Source organism: Chaetodon trifascialis, chromosome 2 (genome assembly GCF_039877785.1).
Source record: "Chaetodon trifascialis isolate fChaTrf1 chromosome 2, fChaTrf1.hap1, whole genome shotgun sequence".
NCBI classification, from domain to species: Eukaryota; Metazoa; Chordata; class Actinopteri; order Chaetodontiformes; family Chaetodontidae; genus Chaetodon; species Chaetodon trifascialis.
This window is the reverse complement of record NC_092057.1, coordinates 22,750,178-22,776,253: the sequence shown is the minus strand read 5'-3', so window position 1 is coordinate 22,776,253 and position 26,076 is coordinate 22,750,178. Positions and strand designations below refer to the sequence as shown.

The following is a 26,076-nucleotide window of genomic DNA, read 5'->3' as shown; positions in this document are numbered from 1 at the left end:
CTCCCCTTCACGCCCCCTTCACACCACAGTGTGTGTGCGTGCGTGCGTGCGTGTGTGTATAAATGAAGAGGTTTGTCAATGAGTGTATTCACTCGAGTTAAGGGAGTTTCCCCATTCTGCTTTCAGTTTCCCAAAACAAGTCGCGAGAGCACGAGCTCAGGAAAAATGGTTGAGAGAAATAAAAAAAAAAAAAAGTTCCACACAAACAGAATAGTTTCTGTCTGACAAGAAGTGGAGCCAAACAAAAGTTGGCAGGCAGAATGAAGGTGACAAATTATACGAAGGATCCACACACACAATAGAAAATGTAGAATAAATTGTATAAACTTTGGCACAAAACCAGGATTAATTTATTTTAAGAATAATGATATATCCCTCTGTTCTTAACTTCGGTAACTAAGACATGGATTTACGTTACTCAGGTGTTGTCCATTGTTAGCTCCTCAGGGCCTGGGGGAAAAGTGGGATTTGAACATGGAATACATGGATGAGTACTGTCCTTAGACAGTGACAAACATCTGTAGCTGGGACACTCACACAGGTCTGTGTTAAATCACATCCAACAATCCAATCTTTCCCAATAAGCTGCAGCACCATTTGGCAATGCTCGGTTGTTGTGCTGAGTCAAACCGCAGTAAGTCCAACATTAACAAAGACTTCGCAGCCTTGTGACGCACTCAGATCCTCTGCTAGGCACGGGGCCCAGGACAGACACACAAAGATAATTCCAAAAATGCCTGTTGGCATTATACTTTCAAGTTGTGAAGTCACTGAGGAGCAGGCACCGAGAACACATTCAGGAAGGTTTATGGTACCACCTAGAGGTCACAAGTGGAATGACTTTCACAATGAAATGCACAGCAGCTCTGCTACGTTTGTCAGACAAACTTAACACACTCGTCACAATTTTCCCACTGTTTTAATAAAGATGGTAGTAAATGAATCAAGACAGCGAAGGAAAAATATCAATACTTTTTTTCTGAAAAAAAGAACATTGTACTTTCAGTGCTTTAGACTATGAGGTCGCCCCACCTGTTGTACATTGGACGTACAAAGATAAGTTTGCAACAAAGGATTTATCTAACAAGTTTTGAAGTTGGGTTTAATACATTAGATTGGACGCCATGAGATACTGCTTCACAGGGACACCTCTGATCTGAAGACAAGTGCTACAGTTAGGAAGACCTTCACATTTACTGCTTGGAGAAGAAGTCTTTGCTCTTCTCCACATCAGGGATGATTGTGTCGCTCCCAGGTTTCCAGCCAGCAGGACAGACTGTGGAGAGGGAGAGGGGGTGAAGTTTACCCTCAAGGCACAAAGTGACAGACACTGAACTTTGCATACATTGAGGGAGAGGTACATGTGTAAATACCTGCAAGGCTGAACTAATAATGTAAGGCTATGTCCACAAAGAAACTGCCAAATCAGTTTACAGCTACAGGTAAACTCATTTAAAATATACGCATGCTTTGTGTGAGATGTGCAGTGCAAAGGACTTTAAAATCACATATCAAATGAGGTTTTTCTATTCTGTAAGTCACAGATAAAAGTGCGAAACAAAACAAAAAAAAAGAATATCTATTCATTAATTCACTCAAAGCTTTTACGGGGGGGGGGCTGGAGTGCCACAGTGAAATTAACTGATGCCAGAACATTAAACTGGGGGTCTTTTCAGGGATTTTACTCACCTTCTCCGTATTTGTCGGTGTGCTGGAAGGCCTGGACCAGGCGCAGAGTCTCGTCCACAGAGCGACCCACGGGCAAGTCGTTGATGGTGATCTGCCTCAGGATGCCCTTGTCGTCAATCACAAACAGACCCCTGAGAGGCACAAGTTGAAGTTATAGTACTGAACAAAGCTGTTTCGTGTACAACAGATTCCAAACAAGTCAGGACGCTGTGTATAACAGATAATAACTAATAACAAACCTTTCATACTCAATCATGACACTGTCACCTGTTACCAATGCACCTGTTCACCTGTGGAACGTTCCAAACAGGTGTTTCTGGAGCATTCCACAACTTCCCCAGTCTTTAGTTGCTCCTGTCCCAACTTGTTTGAAACATGTTGCTGCATCAGATTCAGGATATATTTACAAAAATCAATGAAGCTGATGAGGTCAGACATTAAATATATTGTCTCTGTGCAGCTTAATTGAGTACATGTCTAAAATAGTTTAGCAACATTCTGTTTTATTTATGTTTTGCACAGTGTCCAAATGTCTTTAGAGTCAGGCGTTGTACATCCTTCACCCTCTTCAGTGCTTACTCAGTCATTACAGAAGTGATGATAGAGCAGCATGATTATTACATTCTACCAAGCTCCCACCAGACCGTGACATGAGCAGTCTGACCTGTATGCAACGCCGTCATCCTCCTTCAGCACACCGTAGTCTCTGGAGATGGTCTTGGTGAGGTCTGCCACAAGAGGGATTTTCATGTTTCCCAGACCTCCCTGCTTCCTGGGTGTGTTGATCCTGCAGGATAAGTAAGACAATATACTGTATATAATACACTGTGTTACTCTTACTTGTTCTAATGCACTGTGCTTGAAAGTATTCAAAAGAAAATGAATCTCATCAAGATTCATGTAGTGGCGTTTCATGGATAAATGTGGTTGAAAAATGAGGCAAGAGTCACACAAAAAGTGTAATATTTAAACCATAAAACAATGCACCGCACACAGAACTGTGCTGCGTAATTCATTATGCCGTTCAAATTCCCCCCAGCTTTTGATTCCTTCTAGAAAGTGCGGTTTGATGAAGAGACCGTTAGCTCTTCTCAGTATATCAGGACTCAGATCTTATCCAGACTACGCAGGCGGGGCAGTGTGGGAGATAAAACAGCACAGTGGGTCTGCTTACTCCACTTGCTGACACTTGTAGGCTGTTATTTCCAAGCGGTTAGCACGCAGTCACACAAATTACAGTATGACAAGGCATTGTTTCCCTCGAGTCAGCAGGAATTCTCACCATGCCAAGTGGCTGAAGTGAGAGTCCACGGAGCAGCCGATCACCTCGCAGCCAATGCTGCGGAACTCCTCCGCCCTGTCGCTGAAGGCCACGATCTCAGTGGGACAAACGAATGTGAAGTCCAGGGGATAGAAGAAGAAGATGACATACTTTCCTGAAGAGCGCAGGAGGAGGAGACATGAGCATGCATTGCTTCCTGTCAACCCCAAAATGTTGTTGCACAACTACTGATGCACAAAACCAATGAGAGACATGTTACCTCTGTAGTCTGACAGCTTGATGTCCTTGAACTGTCCACCCACTACAGCTGTGGCGCTGAAGTCTGGGGCAGGCTTGCCAATCTTAGCGTTTCCAGCAGACATGGTGTTGGTGGCAAATGACTGAGGAAGAGATAGCACATACTATAGTTATTGCAACATCCCTGATGCTCATGCACCCTTATAGATAAGTTCAGCCGGGTGGAGCCTGAGGCACCACCTGGAGCTCTGGCTGCAACAGAAACTGATCCCAGAGCTGAAGCACAAATATGATATTTAAACTACACAGACCAGGTGCTTGAGGCTTAAACAGACAGTCAGGCTTTGCGGCGCTTTGGAAACTGGTGCGCTGTTCAAAGCGTTTCAGTCAGGCAAACCACGTTAAGTCACATGCAAGTCATGTTCAGCTAGCGGGGAACAATGGCCTGTTAAGAGGCTTATGTAACCATGGTGAGCAGCAACCTATGAGGATACATATTTGATGTATGTACACGTATACTTTTTGAAGAGAGGTGTGCACATGACTGTTTTAAACAAGGCTACAGCTTTAACCTTTGCAATTATACAGAAAGGCAAGATTTAATCAATTATACAGAAAGGCAAGATTTAATCAATTATACAGAAAGGCAAGATTTAATCAATTTTCACAGTAAATATAGGACGTAAAACATCATCCAACCAGGCCTTCACGGCGGCTATGAGGTGGTTATTCTCTAAAATAGCTACATTTAAGGGGTAAAATAAAAAGGTGTGCATGAAAAGATAGATGCTCGTGTCTCTGCCTGTGTCAGAATTGAAAAACAGACAATCCTTTGTCATCCTGCATGATTTACAGAGCTACTATCGAGGAGCACAGATCGATCGGTCGAAGTTCAGCGACGTAGCTCTACACTGTGCATGTGAAGTGAAAAGGCGAGGGGGAACCGGCCAGTCTCTGCTGCGAGCTGCAGCACAGAGACAAAGAAAGAGCCAGAAACAGGCCCACATAACTGTTGCTCAAGGAGCAGCTGAGCCGCACTGGCTGGCTAGCTTAATGTTAGCTTGACGGAGTAAACCGGCTTCTTTGTCGTCTTCCTGTTCCAAGCGAAACATTTGCTGGTCCTGGTCGAGCGGTGCAGACATAATGTGAACTTCTGACGCATAAAGGTCACACGGACATGTAGTTTCTGACTCACCTGTCGTTGAGTAAAACCGAGAAGAAGTTGGCAGGGCTGAGGTCTGCTGCTGGCAGGAGAGCGCACTCAAACGAGGGACGGCTGCGTGAAAGAAGGAGGCAGGGCTAGCCGTGGCCTCCGGAAGTTAAAATACGTTCCTTCAAAGTAAAGGTTGATTTGATCGATTACATTTACCTGACAGCAATAGTTACTACTCACTCTTCAGATGAATATTTCACACAGTTAGTTTATGATAGGTTGTTATGAATTGTACAACCCAACAGGATATAAAGTAGTATCTCTGTATCCTGCTACAATATTACACTATTTCACAATTACTTAATCACATTTTGCAACACTGGTGCAGCTCTTAGAACATTAAAATATCTCCAAATTGCTTGTCAATCTAGATTGAACTCAGCTACTTCAATATGACGACTATTACTAACATAAGTCGACAAAATTGAAAATGCTTTTTTCTGTCTTGAAGAATCTCATGTAAAGAAATCTGGATATAAAGATATATAAGAGGACAGGAATTTCTGGCATTGTTCCTGCAATTTGAACAGTGCATTTCAACCCACCTGTATACCTGCAATCATTGTTAGCAGGGTATTTTTTCTTATAGAGTAGCATTCCTTACTCGTTAGGTCAAAGTTCAAAACAAGCTTGTGATACTTGACCACCAGAACAAACTCAGATGGCTCATGAAGTGATGGTGGATCTGGGCCTGTCCACAGAGCTGTGATGTTCTGTTAAAGATAACAGAAACTGATATCCATAGAGACAAATATCTTTATCACTGCATTCAAACCACCCATGTTTATCTTTTTATACTGATTTTAATCAATTGCATTTGCGTCGTTTCTACAACAGCTATGACAGCTGGAGAAGTTTCCTGTCACCTCTTTGTTCCTTGTTTCTTTTCCCCCAATGCTTCTCCATGAACTAGTTTGACTAGCCCTTGCTCTTTTGTAACTTCTGGTTTTTAATATACGTCTAAAGTATTGAGTGAGAGAAAGAGTTGATGCAATTGTTTGTAAAGAATCAATGTGTTTGGCTCGATTACTCAAAGCAAAGAACTTCATTTTCAGGTTATTTATTATTGTCATTTCATGAAATGTCACGGCCTTAAATGAGGCTTTAACATTTTATTCCAGTTAGTTGTCAGGAAATGGTGACATGAAATGCAAATTCATTTATGAGGCTATAGTGACAAGTGTATTGGAAAAAGGTTGACACTGACAGGCTCCTCCTGAATTAAAATATTTGCTCAGTTTATACCTGAAGACAGAACAGAAAAGCTACAGGAAAAAATAAAATGCAGTGAATGTAACACTAAATAATGATTTGTATTCTAAATACTAATCGTTAAATAGTAAATAACATGGAAACACATATTGTGACCTGCTCACTTCACAATAAAAGAAATGTTTGTTTACTTACAGTACCAACATTAAATGAAGGACTTTTCTGTGGGACAATAGTTAGTAGTCACAGAAAAATGGAGCCGTAACACCTTGTAATTAAACCCATGCTTTCATTTGTAGATGGTCACTAGGGGGCACAGTTGCTCACCTGAGGCTCTGGTGTTCGAGCCTGAGGGCTTTTATTTTGAAAACAATTCTGCACAGGGACTTTTGTGGACCATTACTTCCGCTAAGCTAGTTAGTGGGAGTGAAATTGATGTACTGAGGTATTCTGTTCGGTTTTATAGGTAAATTAACTATTATTTATATTTGATAATTGTAGTTTGGTCTCCAGCCCAGGGTGAAGGATGTGTAGCCAGTCGCTCTGTTAAAATGAAATGTAATTTGAGCTAGCATGTAGCTAACGTTAGCATGCCTACATAGGAAAAACAAAGGGTGAATCAGAGATATCGTAAGTTCGCTTTTATAGCCTTAACTTACAGGACGCTTGAGCTACGTACGATTTATAATTAGTCTATTCAGTTTTGCTCAAATAGATAAAAACGCGAACATTATAGTTTCAACAGCGTCCACAGCTGTGAAGACGTTTCCGAACAGGCGACTTCTTGTCGCGATGTCACAGTCTTGTCACGGTACTTTAAGCCTGTCTGTCTGTCAGAGCAACAAGCTCAATCTGTTTATAACTTTGAGTCTGGGTGTCGCACCGAAGTTTATTTTGCATGACGGAAGCTATCACATCTCTAACAGTGTAACACTAGCAATGACATTTAATTTTTTAATCGCAGGATCAGGGTCAGGATCAAGGAAGGAAGTCAGCTTTGTCACCCGTCAAACTAAAGCATCAGTGTCAGCCGCCATGGAGTCACAGGGTAAGAGACATCCTCATGAACGTGTTACCAATGATGACATGATTTCTTATGTTACATTAGTACATGAGCCTGATGGTGGAAGTGCTGTCCTAATCTTTTTTCATTGATCATCACCATCATCATCATCATCATCATCATCATCATAGTGCCATAGTGGACATGATTCTTGAACAATTTCTCATAAATAAAGCAGAACCCAGGCTTTGCCCTTTATAAAATTTAATTTAATGTCTTATTCAGTTGTATTCGATTTCACCATATACATTTAGTTTTACAAAACACTTTTCCAGATGTGACTGATCCACGTTAAACACAGTTTTTTGTTCTTTTAGGTAACATTGCTTATGTTTCTGCTGTCAGGTACATTCATTGATTTCAGTCATGGCAGGCCATCTCACCATGTTTTAGAGCTACAGCTTTCTCGGCCTCAAGTTACCTTACAGAAAATGGATCCCAATGAATTCCACACAGTGTAGTACAGATGTTGAATTTAGGAAAAAGGGAGAACAGGTGTAGGGACTCGATATCAGCAGATAACCTGAGTTTAGATATCTCAGTTTGCATCAGAGAGAAAAAGTCGCTTGGTCCATCCCGACTGATTTGTCTTCATCGCCACTCAGTTTGGTATGAAATCTTGACTCCCATCTGAACCTTCCCATAGCAGCCCAACAGCCAGTCATGTGTGAGGTCTGTGGAACGTACTTTGAGTCACGACGAGGGCTCTCCAGCCACGCCCGCCTCCACCTACGGCAGCTAGGTGTGACGCTGTCAGAGAGCAGCGGAGCCCCCATAGACCTCCTCTACCAGCTCATCCAGGAGAGAGATGGCTCCCTCCCCAATTTCAAAGCAGACTCCTCTGTCGCCAGGCTGACCTCTCCCAAAACAACATCCCAGCAGGAGTCCAGGACACCCTCAGCACCGGAGGACACGAGCGGCTCCTACAAAGCAGGGAGTAGGGTCGTGACAACCCCGCAGAAGATGGATCATCGGCGATCTCCAGGCACATTGAAAGAGTCAGCAGCCTCTCTCCTGCCCTCGTCCCCCTCTGGTCTTAGGCTGGTTGAGTCTGGAGCAAGTGAAGGCAACAGCTCATCCTCCTTAGAGCGCCAGACCACAGCCAAGCCACTGTGGGCGCCACTCGAAACGGACGCCCCCATCACCCTAGGTATGGCTGACTTCTGAATAGATATTTTAAAGATAAGTTGAAAGTACTGAGGGGAGTAGCTTTGTGCAAGACAGAGATTTAACAGGCAGGTACTTCATGTGATCATATGATTATTGATGTAACATATTTGTTTTTGTAAAGTTAAGATGATGCTATTGTCTCATTTTTACTGCTCGTTTCATCATTTTCTTCAGACACCAGCGGTGAGGTCCATGTATGCCAGCTTTGTGGCTGCTGGTACGAGACACGCAAAGGCCTGTCCAGTCATGCTCGGGCCCATCTGCGCCACATTGGAATCCCAGACAGTGACATCAAGGGCAGCCCTATTGATCTTCTTTACCGGATCATGGAGGAAGAGGACCTGAAGCCCATCATCAGCGAACAACAGAAGGAACTCACCTCAAACAGTCCACCTAGATCCTCCTCCAAACATCCCTCCAGTCTGTCCTCTCCACCTGCGTCCCCTCCCAGCAAACGGCCTAAAACGTCAGAGGATTGTACCTGTATTCTGTGCGGGGAGGAGTTTGAGAATCGTAAAGGCCTGTCCTCCCACGCACGCTCTCACCTGCGTCAGCTCGGAGTGGCTGACATGTTGGGGAAAAGCTCTGCAATTGACACTGTTGAGGAACTGGTGAGCAGTGGCATGCTCGAAGCCAAAACAAACAGTCCAACCAGCTCATCTGCAGCATCGTCTGTAGCAGTAGCCCATGCTCTGTCTCCAGCTCCAGGCCAATCACGGAACTCGTTTCCCTCCACGTCCCTCTCCCCAAGCCCTGAAAAGTGCAACCCTCAGCCTTCTGTTAACAGGGCCCCAAAAGCTAAGAAAGGCTTTCGGCTAGCAGTGGACCCCCTTCATAGGAAGCCCAAGCCTGAGCCTGTGGAGGTTGAGGTGTCTGTTCAGCCGAAGGGATCCAGCGCTAACAGCAGCTCTCCTGTGCAGAAGTCGCCTGCTGCAACTGTGGGTTCAAAGCCTCTCAACGCAGGTAATGAATTATTGTTTCATGGTTCAACTGCGTTCATTTTTGTATTCATATTCTCAGCAGCTGCAATATATACTCCTTATTTTGTGCATGTATTCTTTTGTTTGTGAGTGTACACCAAACTTGGACATAACCTCTTAATTCTACTTCCACTCTTTCTCAGTGTCCTCCGCAGATGTACAATCCCCGCCGACGGTCCTTTGCGATTTCTGTGGCCAACTGTTTGACACCCGCAAAGCCCTGTCATGTCACGCCCGCGCCCACCTGCGCCAGCTCGGCCTCACCTGGTCGATCAAAACGTCGCCGATTGATGTCCTCAAAGAGGTCATGATGCACGGTGCAGAGTGCAGGAAAGAGTCTGCGCCCAGTGTGTCACCAGGCAAAGCCCCGTCTACCCCTTCAGGCACCAGAAGGTCCCTGGACACCCTCCAGTCAGGGGAACCAGCCACCAAACCCTGCACCTCACCTCTCGATTATTCCATGAAAGAGAAATCCCCATCTGGCAAGAGTGGGGTCTCACACACAGGTCAGACCTTAATACCACTATAAAGTAATGGTTAGGCTATTTATGTCAGTTAAACAACCACATTGTTACGTGATGGTACTCTGTGACATGTTTCCTTACGAGATGAACAGCACTGAATCCTACAAACACTGTCCTGGTGCCATAAATACACACTCGAGCACCAAGTATGTGTTAGTCTGCAGCTGAAAATAGTCTTCAACAAATGCACCAGACACCGTGTACTGTTTTTATGACCTGTTTTAAGATTTACATCTTAAGATGGAACAAACAGGGCTGAGTGCAACAGGCAGGATCACTGGATTTGTCCTTTGTCTGTTAAAAACTCCCACACTCAGCCTAGATGAACCTCTCTTTCACATAATCTGGATGAAGCACGCTCTACACATGGGAATGTACCACAAATCCAAATTTCTCTGCAGTTATAAAAGTCATAAAATGATTTCTGAACCTCACTGAACTGGTAGTACGAGTCTAATCTGTCATTGGTCATGTAGATACTGATTCTTGTTTCAAAACTGCTCTTTGTGTCAGACACCTCCTGTGAGCTTTGCGGGTTTGAGTTTGAAAACCGCAAGGCCTTGGCCAGTCATGCGCGGGCGCACCTCCGACAGCTGGGAATCATCGAGTGGAAGGCAGACGGAGCGACGTCGCCAATCGAACTCCTCAGTGAGCTGATCCGGAGGGACCCGGTCAAGGTAGCAGCAATAACCCGACGCTATCGTATGGGAGACCTGTACATCAAGAAGGTGGGCCGTGCTCTAAAACATGTTGAAAGTAATCAGATTCGGATACGCATGAGCCACGTATTAAACAATATTAATTCTGACTTACCGTACATTCATTTTCTTTCAGTCCCAGAGAAGTGCTGCATCGCCCTCTCTTTCCACAGACTCGGACTCTGTGACCGGCAGCAGCCTGAAGCTTTCAGGGCACCACCCTGAGCACAGGCTGCGCAGAGAGGACTCGGGAGTGACTGCCAGCACATCCAGACAATCACAAGGCCACACGCGGTCTACTGCAGCCCACGGCGACCCCGGTGTGCGCTCCCCAAGGGGTGAGAGATGAGAGTGCACAGACTGACTGATAGCTGTTTCTGCATGTTACTCTAATGCCTTTCTGTTTGTTTTCAGGGGCCCATCCACCAAAATATGTCCTTCCCGCACGGGAAGGAAATTCCCAGCAACCATCACGGTCAGGCAGCATCCCTGCTATGCTGCCAAAGCCCCCCCTTAAACCTCTGGTCAAACTGGTGGGCAAAGTCTACTACCTCAAGTGCAGGTCAGTCTCTATATAATGTGTAATCACATCCCCACAGTGTTCAGTGAAAAGGGGGTGTGCATGTGTAGAAAAGAATCTCCTTCACAAACTCATGCCGTGCAGCCAAATACCACTCAGTACCACATAATCGAGACATTGTTGTGCCTCACTGAATGCAGTTAAGCTTAGGGATGCACCGATCCGATATTGGTATCGGTCCCGATATTGAAGAAAATTCTAGATTGGGTATCGGTGACATAGGGCTCAATACATAGGGGCCGATCTATTCAGTCTATCGCTGTGAGGGGAGTCATGCGCAAGCAGCACGCAGTGCTGAAGCGCACATGATGTGGACCACATTGGCTGTCAGGAACTTCTTCACACTGCAAACTGTCAAGTTATAACACGACCACAAAGCTCTCAAATCTCACGCATTGGACGTGAGACACACGCATTTCAACCCATCCGCACGCTCACACGCCACACCTTGTATTTCTCACGCAGAGAAATTAGCAGGACAACGCCCACCAAGTTGCACCGCTATTTTTTATAATAGTGGAACAGGTAGAGGAATTAGTGATGCGTCGGTTGTGGACACACACACTGTTTGTTAGGTAATTCAGCGCTGGTTTTCTGGATCGGTATCGGCCGATTACTAAACCTCAGATATCGGTATCGGTATCGGAGGTGAAACAAGCAGATCGGTGCATCCCTAGTTAAGCTCACACTCCCCTCTCTGTGCTGCTGTTCAGGTTCTGTGAAGAGGTGTTTCATGGGCCGCTGTCTGTTCAAGTCCAGTGGATCACACACCTACAGAAACACATCCTGTCACTGGGCTACAAGGGCAAAGCATCTCCCCCTGCTGCACCGGTTGCAGCTCCAGCACTCGTCCATCCAGTGGCTGTTTAGTCCACACAGGCTGTCTGTACTTCAACAAGGTCACCGTCTTCAAACGTCACATCAGAGTAGTGGAGAAGTGTTGTCTTTGTGTCTGTTTAGAGGTAACAAAGTGCAAATACAAGGTAGATGTTTCCTTTTTTGTCCAAGAGAGGGCAGCCATGAGCCACACGGGGAAAGCAGCAGAATGTAATCCACTCAGGTAAAATCCACTAGACACAATAGATCACAACACCGATCAGTGGATGTTTTTTTAGAACAACAAAAAAGCAGTGCATCCTTCATTCTGATCAGCGGTGCTTTCCTCCTCCTGCTCATAATTCCTTCCATTTGTACAGATGTTAAACGTGTTTTAATGTGCTTCAGTGTCCCACACTGAGTGAACCATCCCAGTCGACTGGCATGGGCGCCGTATCACTGTGATATATTTTCTCTCCTTTATATGAATTTGAATTGAGTCTTGTTTTATGAATTCATTTTTTAAGTGTTTTACTATAAATCTGCAAGGGTGCCCTTTTTTTCTTGAGTGGAAATGTTTACGAATAACACAACAGTGACACCACGAAGTTAGACACGAGGTTTGTATCCCGCTGGTGACAGCTTGGGTGAAAAAAGGTCATCAGTCCTGAAATGTCCTCAAAGTGAAAGCCTCAGCCACGTTGAACATAGAGACACTGTGTTGCCCTTCTTGCCATTTTCTTCAGGTATAACTGCTAATCATGTACTGTTCTTCTCCTCTTTTTACACTACTTTTATGAAACTTCTGTAAATAAAATTCTGCCTTGTATACAACCATAAAGTGTATGAAACAATTTATTTTTTTCTCACAAACAACTTGCACTTCTTCCACATCCGACAGCCTTGTAGTGGAGCCTCTCAACACTCGATATATGCTGTCATTTTAATGTATAACAGAATTTATTAGCACGTTCTTCAGTTTTGGCCGGCCATGTCAGCCTTCAGCACAGTGAAAATGAAAGAGACGAGCAAACGTTGCCACAGGTCGGTTGAGAAAAACATTACTGTGAGTGTGTCTGTGACGTTACATAACTGACCGCTGTTGTCCATTAAGCCATTTTCACTTTCCCTCTCTTCTAAAACATTGCTATTGTTGTGTCTCAGGCCTGTTTAACGTTTCATGCCTTCACACTCCAGCTCACCACAATGCCATTTTCTGAGGCAAAACCATGAGCAGCACCGTGTTGACTAACTGGAAATGAGTTTGTATTGTGTCCACTGGCTGGATTTCTCCAGTCTTCAATGCTAATTGCTCCTTTTCTGATGTTGCTTGGTAGTTCGTGGTAATTCCCTCCCAGCCATTTTGTTTGGTAACAGTATCTCTCCTTGGTTCAAACAAGTTCATGCTCACAGCAATAGAAAGTCTTTGAGAGCGCTGCAGTTTTAAAAATGTGGAAATCATGAGGCGAAAAGCTGCATGTTCAGCGTCAGAGATGAGTGAGCAGCTTTCCCTCCTCGTGCTTTTCATGCTGTTCTTGTAAACCAGGACCTCACCAACACGGTGTAGTATGGGTTCCCGCTCTCCTCATTTCTTTTTGAAGAAGTCATGTTGCTGATAAGTATGTCTTGATGGCAGCGGTAAATATCTGACCTCAGAGCAAAATCAAATCCCTCGTGTCCACAGCGTTCATAGCATGGCTAGCGTGGATCTGATTCCCTCCACTTTCTGTGGTTGTAACCACCGTTGTGTAGACAAGAGGTCATTAATCTTACTATCTGTACGGCATCTGCTTTAGAGTGAGAATTGCAGAGACAGAGGAAGGGGAATAGTTTAAAGCGGCAAACTGCACACACCCATAAAGAATAAACCGCCTCTTGTGTTCTCTTCTGTTATTTGGTGAAGCTGAGAAAACACCTGGCTGAGGGGATGATGTATGATAGCTTTCCATGCAGCGTGGCACCATGTTTGTTTTCTGCTCTGCCTCCATCAGACTCAGTGGAAAGTCACAGTGCTGATTCCTGCAGTCTCATTCTGTGTAATTTGCTACCTGAGGGAAGAAAGGTGGGCAGTGTTTCAGTCTGCTGTCGGCCACTGATGGATAGATCTGATGTCTGCTCCTCTGCTGGTATGCCAGCCTGAAGGCATTTTCAGAGTGAGCCAGTCATCCCACCTCACAGGATCCGAGCAGGCTGTTGCTCACAGCCATCAGCGCCTCACGGTTTAGAGACACGAGGAACTCAAAGCAGCTATTTGAAAGCCCTCATTGAAGTGAGAGCTCAAATTAAGAGCACATCTGTCTTCCAGGCTGTGGCATTAGGAAGATCTGGTACAATAAGTTTGGCTTTCTGAATGTGGTCCATGGGTTTTAAAAGTGGAAGCTGGACAGTCATATAATCATTTACTTCTTGTCCACATGAGATCACTCTGGACAAGACCGCAGGCATGAATGTGAATTAAAAAGAGTCACCAGAGTACCGAATACCTCTAACCTGACAAAAACATAAAATTTACTATTAATGATGATATAATTTAAATATGAAATGCATAAATGAATGGATTGTAATTTCCTGTGGTGTTTTTATAAGGCTTTCTATGTGCTTTTAAGGTTTTTTAGCTGAGGAACCCCACCCCAAAATTGCACTTGGCAATGACAGGTATAGATAAAACAGTATTTACTGGTGTTTGTTGTAGGTTTGCAGGACTATGGGGATTGACTAATAACTAATGACAATTTTATAACTGTGTCATGCATAAAACTGTGTACAGCCCATGTCTGTGGGCTATCAATTCATTTGAGCCAGAGCAACATTTACAGCAGCACTACAAAAAGCTGCTGCCGGTCCGTTATGTCTATGCTTCGATCGTGGCCTGTGATCATGTTTTATGATTTGGTAGCTCAAATTCAATTTCTCCAGTGGATGCCACTGCTGTACTCTGTGGTAAATGAGACCTCGAATAATACATCATCGTGTAATTAATAGCCTATAGTAAATAAACCAGCTCATTAATTGGGTTTCTTTGAGTTGACAGTGTAAGCTTGAAGCAGGTGACGCTTACATGGCCTGTGTGATTCACTGCTGCTGCTGCTGCTGCTGCTGCAAATTCCATTTTGCTTAGAAAAGTTTGCACCCTTTGTGTCTGCAGGCCGACGGCAGGAAACAACTAATATTTGTAACACTTTGTCTTGACAGTGTAAAATGAATTTATGTGACATTCACTTGGCATTAAAAGGTTTTGCAGTTCTCAGCAGCTGATTGGTGTTTGAGAGATGTGCCAGGCTATTAGTAGAATTGATCAGTGACCTGAATGCAACTGTCCAATGCCAGACACTGCAAGGCCTACCAGCTGCTTAGGCCATGCATTTATTAATGCAAAATATAATCGACAAATAAATGATGACATAATAGATTTAAGGGCCCTACTTTATTGTATATAAAGTAATTCAAATTAGCTCCACCTTTACAGCTACAACAATGAAGTGATGCAGATATTAATGCATCAATAACCATAATCTAATAATATAACATACATAAATTATGGCACTGGTGTGCGCGGACACATATTGAAATTGTGTTATTTTGTATTCATATTATTTCAGATAACTGAGGTAACAGCCATAAATTCCAACAATGAGTGTCCAACTTGATTAGGGATGTCAGTCAAAAGATGTCACACATGATCTATGTTATAATTTATGCTTCATGTTTGCTTTATGAACAGTTAAAAAACACACAAGCCCCCAATGTCTTCAGATCCTATAAACTGGACTAGACACTCACAGCATCCTGTGTGAGAGGAGAGGTGAGGAGAGGAGATCAGACAGTTCATTTAACAGGAAAACAGCCTCTTAAAGTCATGCTTACTGTTCCAAGATCTAAAGTCCATTTGCCAAAACAAATGTACCACCAGAACCGGGAGAAATTTGTGAGCATAGTCTCAAAAATGTCTGCTTTCCTCCAGAAACGTCTGCTCTCAGTTTGTTGCTCTGATGCTCACCGGGCAAAATGTGCAAGTCCGTATGATACCATAGCTTCATGTGTGCAACTGGCACAAATTCTCCGATGCTTTGACCTGAAAGGATGCACACAGAGTGTCTGCTGTCTCTTCTGTCTTCTGCAAAAACAAAACTTTGCATAAAGCACATTGATCACTAGCTACGTTAGCCTGGCAAAGCTTACCTCTACTGGCCGAACATTAGATGGTGTTATACATGTACTACCACTGAATATAGTCTATCCACCTTTATATTAATGAATGCTATGCACGTTAGAAAACAAGCTTACTGAGTGCTGTCGTGGCTCTATGGTGGATACCGTAGCTGCTGATGCTGATGCATTGCTGAAAGTCTGAATTGCTGCCAAAATGGCCCTTTCAATGCTTTCAGTTAACTGGCTGGACATGCTGGCAGGCAACAGGTGGAGAAGAGATGGGGAGGAGAAGCGGCCGACAGTGGAGCACAGTCTCACAGTGCGGTCAGTCTGCTGGATCCCTTCATGGAGCTTCATTAGCTCAATAGTTTTGCTTCACCAAGCACCTGTGACATTTAGATTTAAAACTTAGATTTAACACTTAGATTTAATATTTAGATGTCACATTTACATTCAGTATTTGACATTTTGATTTAACATTTAATGTTTGGGTTTAAGATTTACATTTGGATTTAAAACCCTTGATCATTGTCCCCATTGTTTACATCCACCAGGAACTGAAAGGTAATGCCTGAATATTTCCAGATGAGTGACCAAGAACTTAATTACTGAGTATGACTGTGATATCTCAGAGTGCACTGTCAGCCCATTGTGGAGGCAGTGCAATCAGAAATAACTTTAAAAAAAACCTTTTAAATGTTGTTTGGAGCCAAGTGTGGTGAAATCGTGTAAATTTCAGCCTGTGTCACTTTATGATTGGCTCCCGATACAAACCAAGCAGGGCCGATCTTGATAAGCTTCTGAAGCAGCACAGAGGGTTAATAAAATGTTTACCATGTATAAATACATACAACACAGCAAAGCATATTTAAAAATAGTTTTATCTTCTAAAAATATCTTCATATCAGTGAAGAGGACAATACAAACAATCACACGCATGATTCATTCATTTCTGCCATAAACCCTATGGGACCTCCCATGTAACTGGATACCAACACAACATGAGTAACAGTTTACAACTGCCTGCAACACACTAGTCCATCACACAACCATTCAAAACGTGTTTAATCCAGCACAGCTCAGCGTTGTCTGCTGCAACTTAATGAAAGAGTTCATGACGGATGGCTCCAGTGTGGTTGTCCATTAGCCAGATGAGCTGTGGTCAGATCAGTTCCACGTCTGCTAAGGGTACAGCAATACTGATAAGCAATATCTGGAAACAAGTCTTGGCTATTTTAATCTCATACTGCCTCATAATATCTAGTCACTGAGTGTAACTACAGTGGATTAAATCATTTTTTTAGTTCTTTCCTTGAAAGGTAGGTAAATGTAGATGTTTTGGGCTGTTGCTTTGTGTTTTGGGTGGAAACAAGACAGGGACTCTAGAGGGAATAATGCTTTCTGTCCTTCAAGTTTATCTATGACTCAGTGTCTGGAAATCAATTCTTCCAGCATTTCAAGTATGATTTATATAATGTTTTAGGAGCTTGGCAGAAGATGGAGTTTTACGACACAGCTTGCGGCTTCGCAATCATGCCTCAGAGGGGCCTGATTCCCCAACACTGTGCAACTCTGGCAGTGGATCCGTACTTTTCTGTTGCTGTTTTCAAGTTGGTTTTAGTTTTGCTCTTTGATATTTCTTTCACTAAATAGCTGGTGTTGGTGCTGCAGATGTACTGCATTACTAGAAGTTCACACACACAGGATTTTCTTTCAGCACAGATATATACAAACAATGTTATATGCTGGATCACCCAGCCTGATTCAGCATTTTACTGTGCTGTCGCTTGCAGGCGGTGAGGTTATGATTCGGTCATCACACTGCATTTCGTTGCTCAGGCTGCCAGTTTTGCAGTTTTGCAGCATTTAGACTCAACTGACACCAGACACCAAAGCACAGAGCCTTTCCCAGGGGGCCACGCTGCTGCTGGTATCATCATGCCAGTGATCTTGAAACAGCTCAGATGACCTCGCATAACTCCTGTGTTGAGGTCACTACAGATCCTGGATCAGCCAAAGGGAATGGGAAACCTATTTGCCACAAGCAACTGATCAGTCCAGCCATTTACAGTGGAACAAATACATGACTTACTGCCAAGATGCTGTTTGGAAATCCAGCCCACGCTCATATTTGTGTATCACAACTCAGCTATACAAGAAGTTAACAAGCAAAAGCTGTGCAAGGCTCGAGAACAAAACAGGACACAAGCTCAGCAAGCGATTTAACACATGCACCAGATCCAGATGTATGACAGATTCGCTGCAAACTCTACCTCTGACCCTCAACAAAGACCCTCTGCAAACATAACAGAGATGTGGAGCATTAACTATTTTCATAAGTCAGAGATAAAATCATCATCTTTTCAATTTGATTTAAAAAATGAAGGAATTAAAATTCCCATCCTGTGTCATTACATTATGTTCTTTATATACAGTAAATGCTTTGTTTCTGTCCAAATGTCAGATGAAGTATTCATATTCACATACAGAGCTTCTTTATTCAGCCCTGCTTTTAATTTTCTCGAGCTTGATGTGTGATAATGGTTGTTTAAGTATTTTAGATAATTATTCCGCCCCCAGACAGACCACTGTGGAGATTCAGAACAGACTGCTGTCACACTGCATTACGATTAAAAGCAGCAGCTTTGAGCCCTCTGTTTGCCTGGTTGGATGGAGTGAAGCTCACATCTGATCCACACACAGGTGTTGTAGTGCAGTGTGTGTGTAGTAGTAACCTACATTGGTGTGAATGTATGTGTCTTTGTGTATGTTCTCTGCATCTGCAGGTCAGACAAAGTGTAACCCTTGAAGTGGTCTGTCCTGTCATGTGACAACACTGTGTGGGATGGAGGCACGCACCTCTGCAGAGCCAACAAGCTAAACACACACAGCACATCATGATGAATTGGTGGGCAGAGAACATAAATCACAGCTAGCTGTAGTGAAAGGAGGATTATGCAGCCTTAAAAACCACTCAGTCTGTTTTTATAATTGAACGCACACCAAAAATGTGCCCATAGCTGGACAGTGAGACATTTAGCCAAGAGTGGCATGACAACATGTGTGGTATCCCAGGGAGCAGAGACCAAACAGAAACATGTCTTTTGTAATGCTCCAGAGTTCTATTAATCGACTTTGTAATGATGTGGTTTCGCTTGCAAGTTTAATTTACACAGAACAATTATTCATCACACAATAATTTGCTGGTAATGAATAGCAATTAAGATGTGGTCTCTAATACGCACGGAAAATGAAAAGTACAGTTTTGTTTGTTTGATTCTTTGTTTCTGGCCATTTGGGAGCAGCAGACACAAACTCTCTTAATACAGCCGTGTTTGAAATGGCAAGCTTGTTAGCAAACAGTCGTCAGCTTTGTACACACCCAGCAGACATGGAGCAACATTAGCATTCATTTTGAGTTATGCTTCTGACCACAAGAAATATTTATACCCAATATTCTCTCTCTCTGAGCTCTGATCTTGGTCTCCACCAGCTCCCAAGGGAGAAATCTGGCTCTTTAGCTGCTAAATGATCTGCTATGTTCACCAGCGGCTAACCTTGTCTGTCTGGCATTGGTTTTGAGAGCTTGTTCTTTGAAACAGCTGTCTGCTGCAGCTGAAAACAATGCTAGCAGAGCAGTGCGAGGAAGCCAGAACACTATGCCAGAAAACCGAGACCAAAAGAGTTGGAAATTATTCTCTGTGGGTTCATCATTACGAGCAACTTCTTTCACTTGCACAAAATCATTTGATCCAAGAGTAATGTAAAAATATTAATTGTAGCCACTTTAAGACTAAAAAGAGAATTTCCTCTGTAATAAGATTGTTTTGGGACCATGAGTTTCCCTTCACAACTTTCACCTCACATCATTCAGCTGTGAAACTCAGAGACCAGCCCAAACCCAAAAAACTCACTGTCCTTAAAAGCAACACTGAGAAGAAAAAAAACTCAGCAGGGAAGTATGCTGGAAGTGTTATGTCCCCTTCATTTCCTGTAAAGAATGAATCACAATCGCGTGCATGAAAGCCAAATGAGAAGAAATGGAGCTGAAGATGATGAAAAGATTCTGCAGTGTTTTTCCTGCCACGTTTTATCGGAGGAAAGTTCCTGTGTTGTGCAGCACAGTAAAACACAACAAGTCAAGTGTGAAATGAAGGCATGCAAGCTGTTTATTCAATATATTACATGTAATATATGGGCCATCTGAGAAAATGTTATTCATCACCAAGGTTATGAGTTTTGGTCAGCCTCACTTCAGATAACAATAATACACTGAGCTTTGGTTAAAAAACAAATCAGAGTGCTGGAGCCTGAGAAAAGACAGGACTGTGGACCCTAATGACTCACCCCCACTATTTTCATCAGTAACTATGAAAATGAGCACAGATGATTGAGGCTAAACGAGGATTGAGAGTCATTTAAAGAGATGGAATTGATTGTCCAATTGATGTCTAAATATTTTACTGTTACAGAATCTAGTCAGACAATTTCCTCAGTGGGACGAAGACGGACTAGTTAGTCTGTATTCTACAGAGGTAAGAGGAGGAGGAGCAAGCTGCGGCTATAATTTTCATTATCATGTCCTAATAACACCATGCTATTTATAAAACTATATTACACTGCCCTATAGACACTGAGCCACTGTCACTGAGCTTCATGATGGCTCTTCAGAAACCTATGGGTGACATCACAGAGACTACATCTGTATTCAAAACCCTGCTATACATCAGTGTTACTGTTTGCAAAAATGTCGCATGTGGCATGCAAACAAAATCTGCTGTATGTCAAAACTAGCCGTATATCATACTGATTAGACAAAAATGTCCAGTATGCCTCAGACCAGTCTCTTGCCTGCTGTGTCCCACAATGCAAAGCGCTGGAACAGTCACAATAAGCAGCTGGGCCAACAATGGGAAGTTTTTTGTAAACTATTTCATCATTAAATTCATTAAATTAACATCCTAGGCTAGATAGCAAGAGTTCACCCACTAAGATAATTCAGAAAAGATCAGGCATGCTGTTGATCATTTATGAATTTTAGGGTTCTTTCACACGTGAAAGTCCAAACCAAGGCCCATGTTTGAGTGTATGCATTAGATCCAGTTAGTTTTGGTTTCACATTGCCAGTGCACTAAAGAACTCTACATGACGTACCTGCGTTCAGTCATCATCACCCACACCGGCTGCCTCTCCCGATACTTTACAATCATTGGTCTGCAGAAGGCGTGCATCTGATATTGACCTGTTGTTAATTCTGCAAGTAGTCTTCTGTTGTTGTTTGAATCAATGGAGAAAATTTAACAGCTGCCACTATAATTATACCATTACAGCATTACTACCAGCAGCACCAACTTCAAGAACCGTTATGAGGACTTAATGATACTATTACAGTCCTAACATGCTGAGCACACTCACACACACACACACACACACACACACACACACACACACACACACACACACACACACACACACACACACACACACACACACACACACACACTTAACTTCAGATCGATTAGGGTTGTAATGCAGAAGAGCGTCCAAGGGCCCGCTTCTGCTGAATGAGAGGCTGTTCGGTAATGTGGTTTCTGTGATGTGGTGCCGGCTCTGAATCTCATGCCTCAGCTCCAGAACACTGAGAAGATGTTGAAATGTTATCTGCAATTGACAACAGCTGGTCATCAAGAGCAATGTTCTGGGTAAGAGTTTCTGTTATCTTTACTGCCACTGAGGTCGTCTCGAGACATTTTGTCTTGCCTCTTCAGCATTTGCTGCAAGGTTGGTAGTTGCTGATTCTCCTTGAACTCCATGTTGTGTTGGTTCTTAGATGTTTCTACTTTTCTTGTTTACATCTGCTTGACGCTTGTTATCTGCAGCTTACCCCATGTCTTGTCTCCCTGCAGTTCTGTCTGCTCTGCTCTGGACCCTGTCTCCTGCCCTGCTCCCCTGCCTCAGAGTCCTGTTCAGTCCAGAGGCTTCCTGGATCCTGCTCTGGACCCGCTCGGTCTCTGCTTGGCTCGGCCCTGGCTCGTATCCCATTCCTTCCTTTTTCCCCTACAATAAATGACCTTAAATCTTACATGGCTCTGTGTCTGCTCCTGGGGTCACTGTCTTAGCCCTTTAACACCAAGTCATTATTTTGAGACACTAAGTTATTATTTCGAGAAAGTCTCTCATGAAAATGAGTTACAGAATCTTTTTATCACACTGGCTGAAATGTACTTACATAACTTTTCACCCCAACTCTTGGCAATTTAGCAGAGCACAGTTTTCAGTCTGCTCTTCTTTTGTCATCATCACTGATCCTAAAATATCTCCAAAATGCTGACATTGCTCCTCCTCTGCTTACCTGCTGAACTGATGAGAGGTCAATACTGCGCTGGTATAAAGTAGCACTGGAGCAGTTGTGCCATTACGATTAGGAGCAGATGTGCACAGCATAGGACCAGCACCAGTATCAGGACATCTCTACTAATTACTCTGACTCACATTCCAATGTGAACTGTCTGCAGTAACCTCCCCCAGTGATATCAGGGACAAATAAGCAATAACTGACTGTGAAGTAATTCTCTTCATTATGAACAGCCAGTTTTTCATAGTCAACTGTTTTTGATAAAGAGCTGGTATGTTCATGATGTTATTTTCCATTTCAGCAGTCAATATTTGTACATATGCACATGATAAGAAATTGTTTTGTTTTTTGTTTAATGTGTGAGATATAATATATCATAATAGATTATAAGGCTTCATCTAGGCACAACCATATTTTGACATAATTCTGATAGTTTTGGACATATAGCAGTGTATACTTTGCATCAGTGTCGTCATCCAGAGAAGGAAACCTGATGTTTTTTATAAATGTACTTCCTCTCATCAGTGTGCCCCATGTCCAACACAGTTTCCGCAGCTGGGGGGCTTGAGGGTAGCTGGCTAGGGATTGATCACCTCATCATCAAGAGTTGGAAACCATCTGCAAAACAAATCTGATACTTCTTGACGTGCTGCATCTGCAGGAGGAGAGCTTGGAGGCAGTGGAGCCTCACAAGCCATTACTCTGATTGGCCACATCATCATCCAGAGAAGGAAACCCTGTCAGGTCTGCACCTGATTGTTATTCAAGGTCAGAGGTCCAGACTGATTGGTGATGACAAAATAAAATTGTTGTCCCCATGGCTGATGGTATTGTGTAATAATTTCATTTTCTTGCTAAATTAATGTTATTCTTATGAGCCTATATCAGTGTGAACAGACTCCTAAAAACAGTAATGATAACTAGATACTGAAGAAGAAAAGAGCTCCACCAAGGAGGCAGTCCGCGCTCAATACAAAACCCACAGTTCAACTACCAATCAATGAGTCCTTATCTCAGCAAAATCTCCTCTTCAAGATCCCAGGAAGCGAACGGAAATACTCAGTTTGAGACAGTGGATGAACTATGAAATACAACGAAATACAGACTTTTTGGCTCGTTGTCAGACGTTAGTAAGCTGATCAACCATCACTCTCAGTACACAGTGGACGTCTTCCACTGCTGAGTAACATTAGATGCATTCTCTGAATTCATTCATATTGTGTGGGCTGGATGGGAATGTGGTGGGCTGGATGCGACATGGGCTGGGTCCGGATGCAGACCAAGGTCTGGATTTTGAGAAGCCCTATAATGTCTTTCAAACCTGGGTACTTCTTCTCATGAGTGTCCTCCATGTGAAGCACGGCCTCAGCAGGAGGAGGGTGAGGATGTAGTGGAACCTCAAAAGCCATTACTAAGACAGGCTGGGACATTAAACAGAACAGATTTTTCCATCTCTGTGACCCCAGCAGGCAGATATTTTCCTGAAATATCAGTGGGTTTCGTAACAGGATCAACGTTTTGAGTAAATCTCACAAGTGTACCAATGTTGTGTCATTCAGCTGCTGTGCACTGAGGACCTGCTGCAATACCAGAATCACCTCTGTTACTTTTATTGAGCACACTCGGCTCCAGAGCACAGTGATGTTTTGTTCTGTGTTTATCCTCAACTACATTCAACTTTCAAGTTCATACAGGCACAAAGTTAATGTTCATTTTAGAATTAATGTTCTTTACTGGTCGATATCATTTTGAAAACACGTCTGTATATTTTTGTGGTTGATAATAAAACAACAACCTTCTGACCAAAAACCAGAAACATTAAGTACAATGGGTATATACAATACCAGGAACACCAGCAATATAACACAACTCAGCACATCAACACCACTTACTAGGTCAGTCAAAACCATCAATGTTGTCTCTGCAAAAAACAAACATTTAAAGCTCATTTCATCATTTCTACCAGTACGTGCCAGTGCCGGTGAAATGATTTGGCTTATGGAAAATTTCCTCTCTGTCAGAACTGACATGTTTTGTATGACATTTTTACTCTACAAAAGCACGAAAACATTAACCTGGAGGCATGAGACAGAGCCAGGATAGACTGCCAGTTCATCACAGTGCTAACACAGGTGGACAGATACTCTGTGACTCAAACTCATATTTACATGGAATATAGAGAAAGTGAGGAGGCAGAGCTTGAGGAAGGGGAAGCAGCGACTCTTTTGTGGTTTCAGTGATTCTATGGAGTTGCTGCTTTCCTCCTTAATGCCATTTGTATATTTAAGGGAACACAGAAGCTTCAGCCTGACACCTGACGTGTGGATTGACTTCAGGCGCTCGTGGTCACTCTTGTTAATAACTGCTCTGACCAGCTAAACAGACACATTGCAAGAAAATTTTGGCTCCCTGACAGCAGGTCCTAGCAGCACTGACACAATAAATATCTTCTGCATAATCCTTGACATTTTCCAGGACTCCTGTCCAGCTCTGAATCACGCAGCCCTGGTTAATTCATGGTTCCCCTCCTCTAACAGCACCCCTCCACGTAAACCACACATAGTGAGAGAAAGCGACGTTTCAGATGAACGAGCTGAGAGATCTTTGAAATTCAGAGCTAATCATCAAAGTTTCTGGATTTCCACTCACTACTAATAGCTGAATGAAAAGCCTTTTCTCGCCTCACAACACCGTCTAACCTTACATGAACCATTTTTAATTTGGTAAGATACTGTGACAGGATACAGGCAGACATTGTAGCTCTGCTCATTACAGAGGAGCGCCTTGGCCAAACAAAATATGCTCCAAACCAGTGTGGCTCCTGTGATGTGGGGAACAGTGTGCTATTAGGTGTAAGCCATGCAAAAATTTCATATTTTACTTCCAGTCCCCAAAAGCTGGAAGCCTTCTGGCTCTATTCAGCAAGAGTTTTGTTTCTCAGTGAGGGAGCATAACCTTTGTGTTTTGTTGACTTTGGCTGGCTCTCTCATTGTTTCTCATCCTACAAACCCCACTGCTGTATGTTTAAAAGTAATAATTGCAAAATCAATCTTTTCTTCAAATATATAAGATATAATATATAACCCTACGGTCAAATATGTAGAAAAGTACTAGCAGAGGAGGGGAACTACAGCAGGAATCAGTCACTGATCTCAACATATTATATAAATAATGATGTGTCCCTCCTTAAATTGCCACAAAGAGGAGGACATGTCAGTCATGTCATATGTCAGTCAGACATAATTTGTACAGTCCTGCACAGTCATGAGAGGTCAAGATGAAATAGTCAAAGTTCTTTTTTTTTTTCAGATATAAGGCTTAAGCTTTATTGATCCCATACATGGAAATTAAGTAACACGGCAGTATGAGAACAGATATGTAACTTTGCTAAATGCTTAAAGATATCTCAAAACTAGAATACTATATATTCTGAACATCTACTATAAACAAATGAAGCATGAAAAAATTAGAATAAACAGTCTACATTTCAACATAAACTGACAGCAGTTGAACTATGACGCACATTAAAACAAAAGGAGTCACAGAGTAAGTGAGTTTTTCCATGTGTTTTTCATGCTTTGCCTCTTCATGAGTATTTACATCTATACTGACATAAAGTATGATGTCCTCCTGCTTGATCTTTATAGATTAAAATCCACAGTCTGCTATATTCACTGTTTAGCCTCTGCCTGTAACTGACGCAAACTGAGCTTCTTTTTCCACAGAACCAGTGAACTCCACACTGACTCAACCAAGTCATGAATAAATTCCAGGAAAGTCATACAGTACAGTACTTGGGGGTAGCAACTGTTTGGATAGTTTTGAATCTTTCACCAATCAACACTTGTATTGTTCATCTGGCAGTCAGCCAGTCAGCCAGACTCAGTCGATGAATGGTGAGTCAAACAGTGAACAAGTAACATACACACATACGAGGTATTTTGAGGTAAAGATGCGGCCTTTGCGATATTTAATTGAAAGCTGTCTGCCAATTTAACTTAAATCCCATAATCTGTGTTGGGGAGTAACTAGCTACATCTAACAGCTTTATGTAATTACATTACAAAATAAACGTATTGAAGTAAAAAAAAAAAAAAAAAAAACATAA

The 26,076-nt window shown here is 42.8% G+C and overlaps 2 protein-coding genes across 5 annotated transcripts; one reads left to right on the top strand and one right to left on the bottom strand.

Moving 5' to 3' along the window:
* Window positions 1-903: 903 nt before the first annotated feature.
* On the bottom strand, window positions 904-4,517 carry prdx2 (peroxiredoxin 2). Its single transcript, XM_070982864.1, has 6 exons — window positions 4,404-4,517; window positions 3,231-3,351; window positions 2,972-3,125; window positions 2,354-2,476; window positions 1,690-1,820; window positions 904-1,276 (listed from the first exon to the last, which is right to left on the bottom strand). The coding sequence occupies exons 2-6, from the start codon at window positions 3,331-3,333 to the stop codon at window positions 1,194-1,196; spliced, it is 594 nt and encodes a 197-aa protein (XP_070838965.1). The 5' UTR covers window positions 3,334-3,351; window positions 4,404-4,517; the 3' UTR covers window positions 904-1,193.
* Window positions 4,518-6,016: 1,499 nt separating this feature from the next.
* Window positions 6,017-12,301, top strand: wiza (WIZ zinc finger a). 4 transcript variants are annotated; one of them, XR_011603481.1, is made up of 10 exons: window positions 6,027-6,099; window positions 6,598-6,681; window positions 7,343-7,846; window positions 8,041-8,829; window positions 8,990-9,352; window positions 9,884-10,098; window positions 10,205-10,406; window positions 10,483-10,630; window positions 11,362-11,747; window positions 11,780-12,293. XR_011603481.1 is itself a non-coding variant. In XM_070990891.1 (9 exons), exons 2-9 carry the CDS (start codon window positions 6,669-6,671, stop codon window positions 11,516-11,518), a joined length of 2,391 nt encoding a protein of 796 aa, XP_070846992.1. In that variant the 5' UTR covers window positions 6,017-6,099; window positions 6,598-6,668; the 3' UTR covers window positions 11,519-12,301. The 4 variants fall into 4 exon arrangements, 3 of the variants coding, with proteins under 3 accessions (XP_070846992.1, XP_070847013.1, XP_070847005.1); XM_070990891.1 differs by having other exon boundaries at window positions 6,017-6,099; window positions 11,362-12,301; XM_070990912.1 differs by having other exon boundaries at window positions 6,028-6,099; window positions 7,548-7,846; window positions 11,362-12,301.
* The last annotated feature ends 13,775 nt before the right edge of the window (window positions 12,302-26,076 follow it).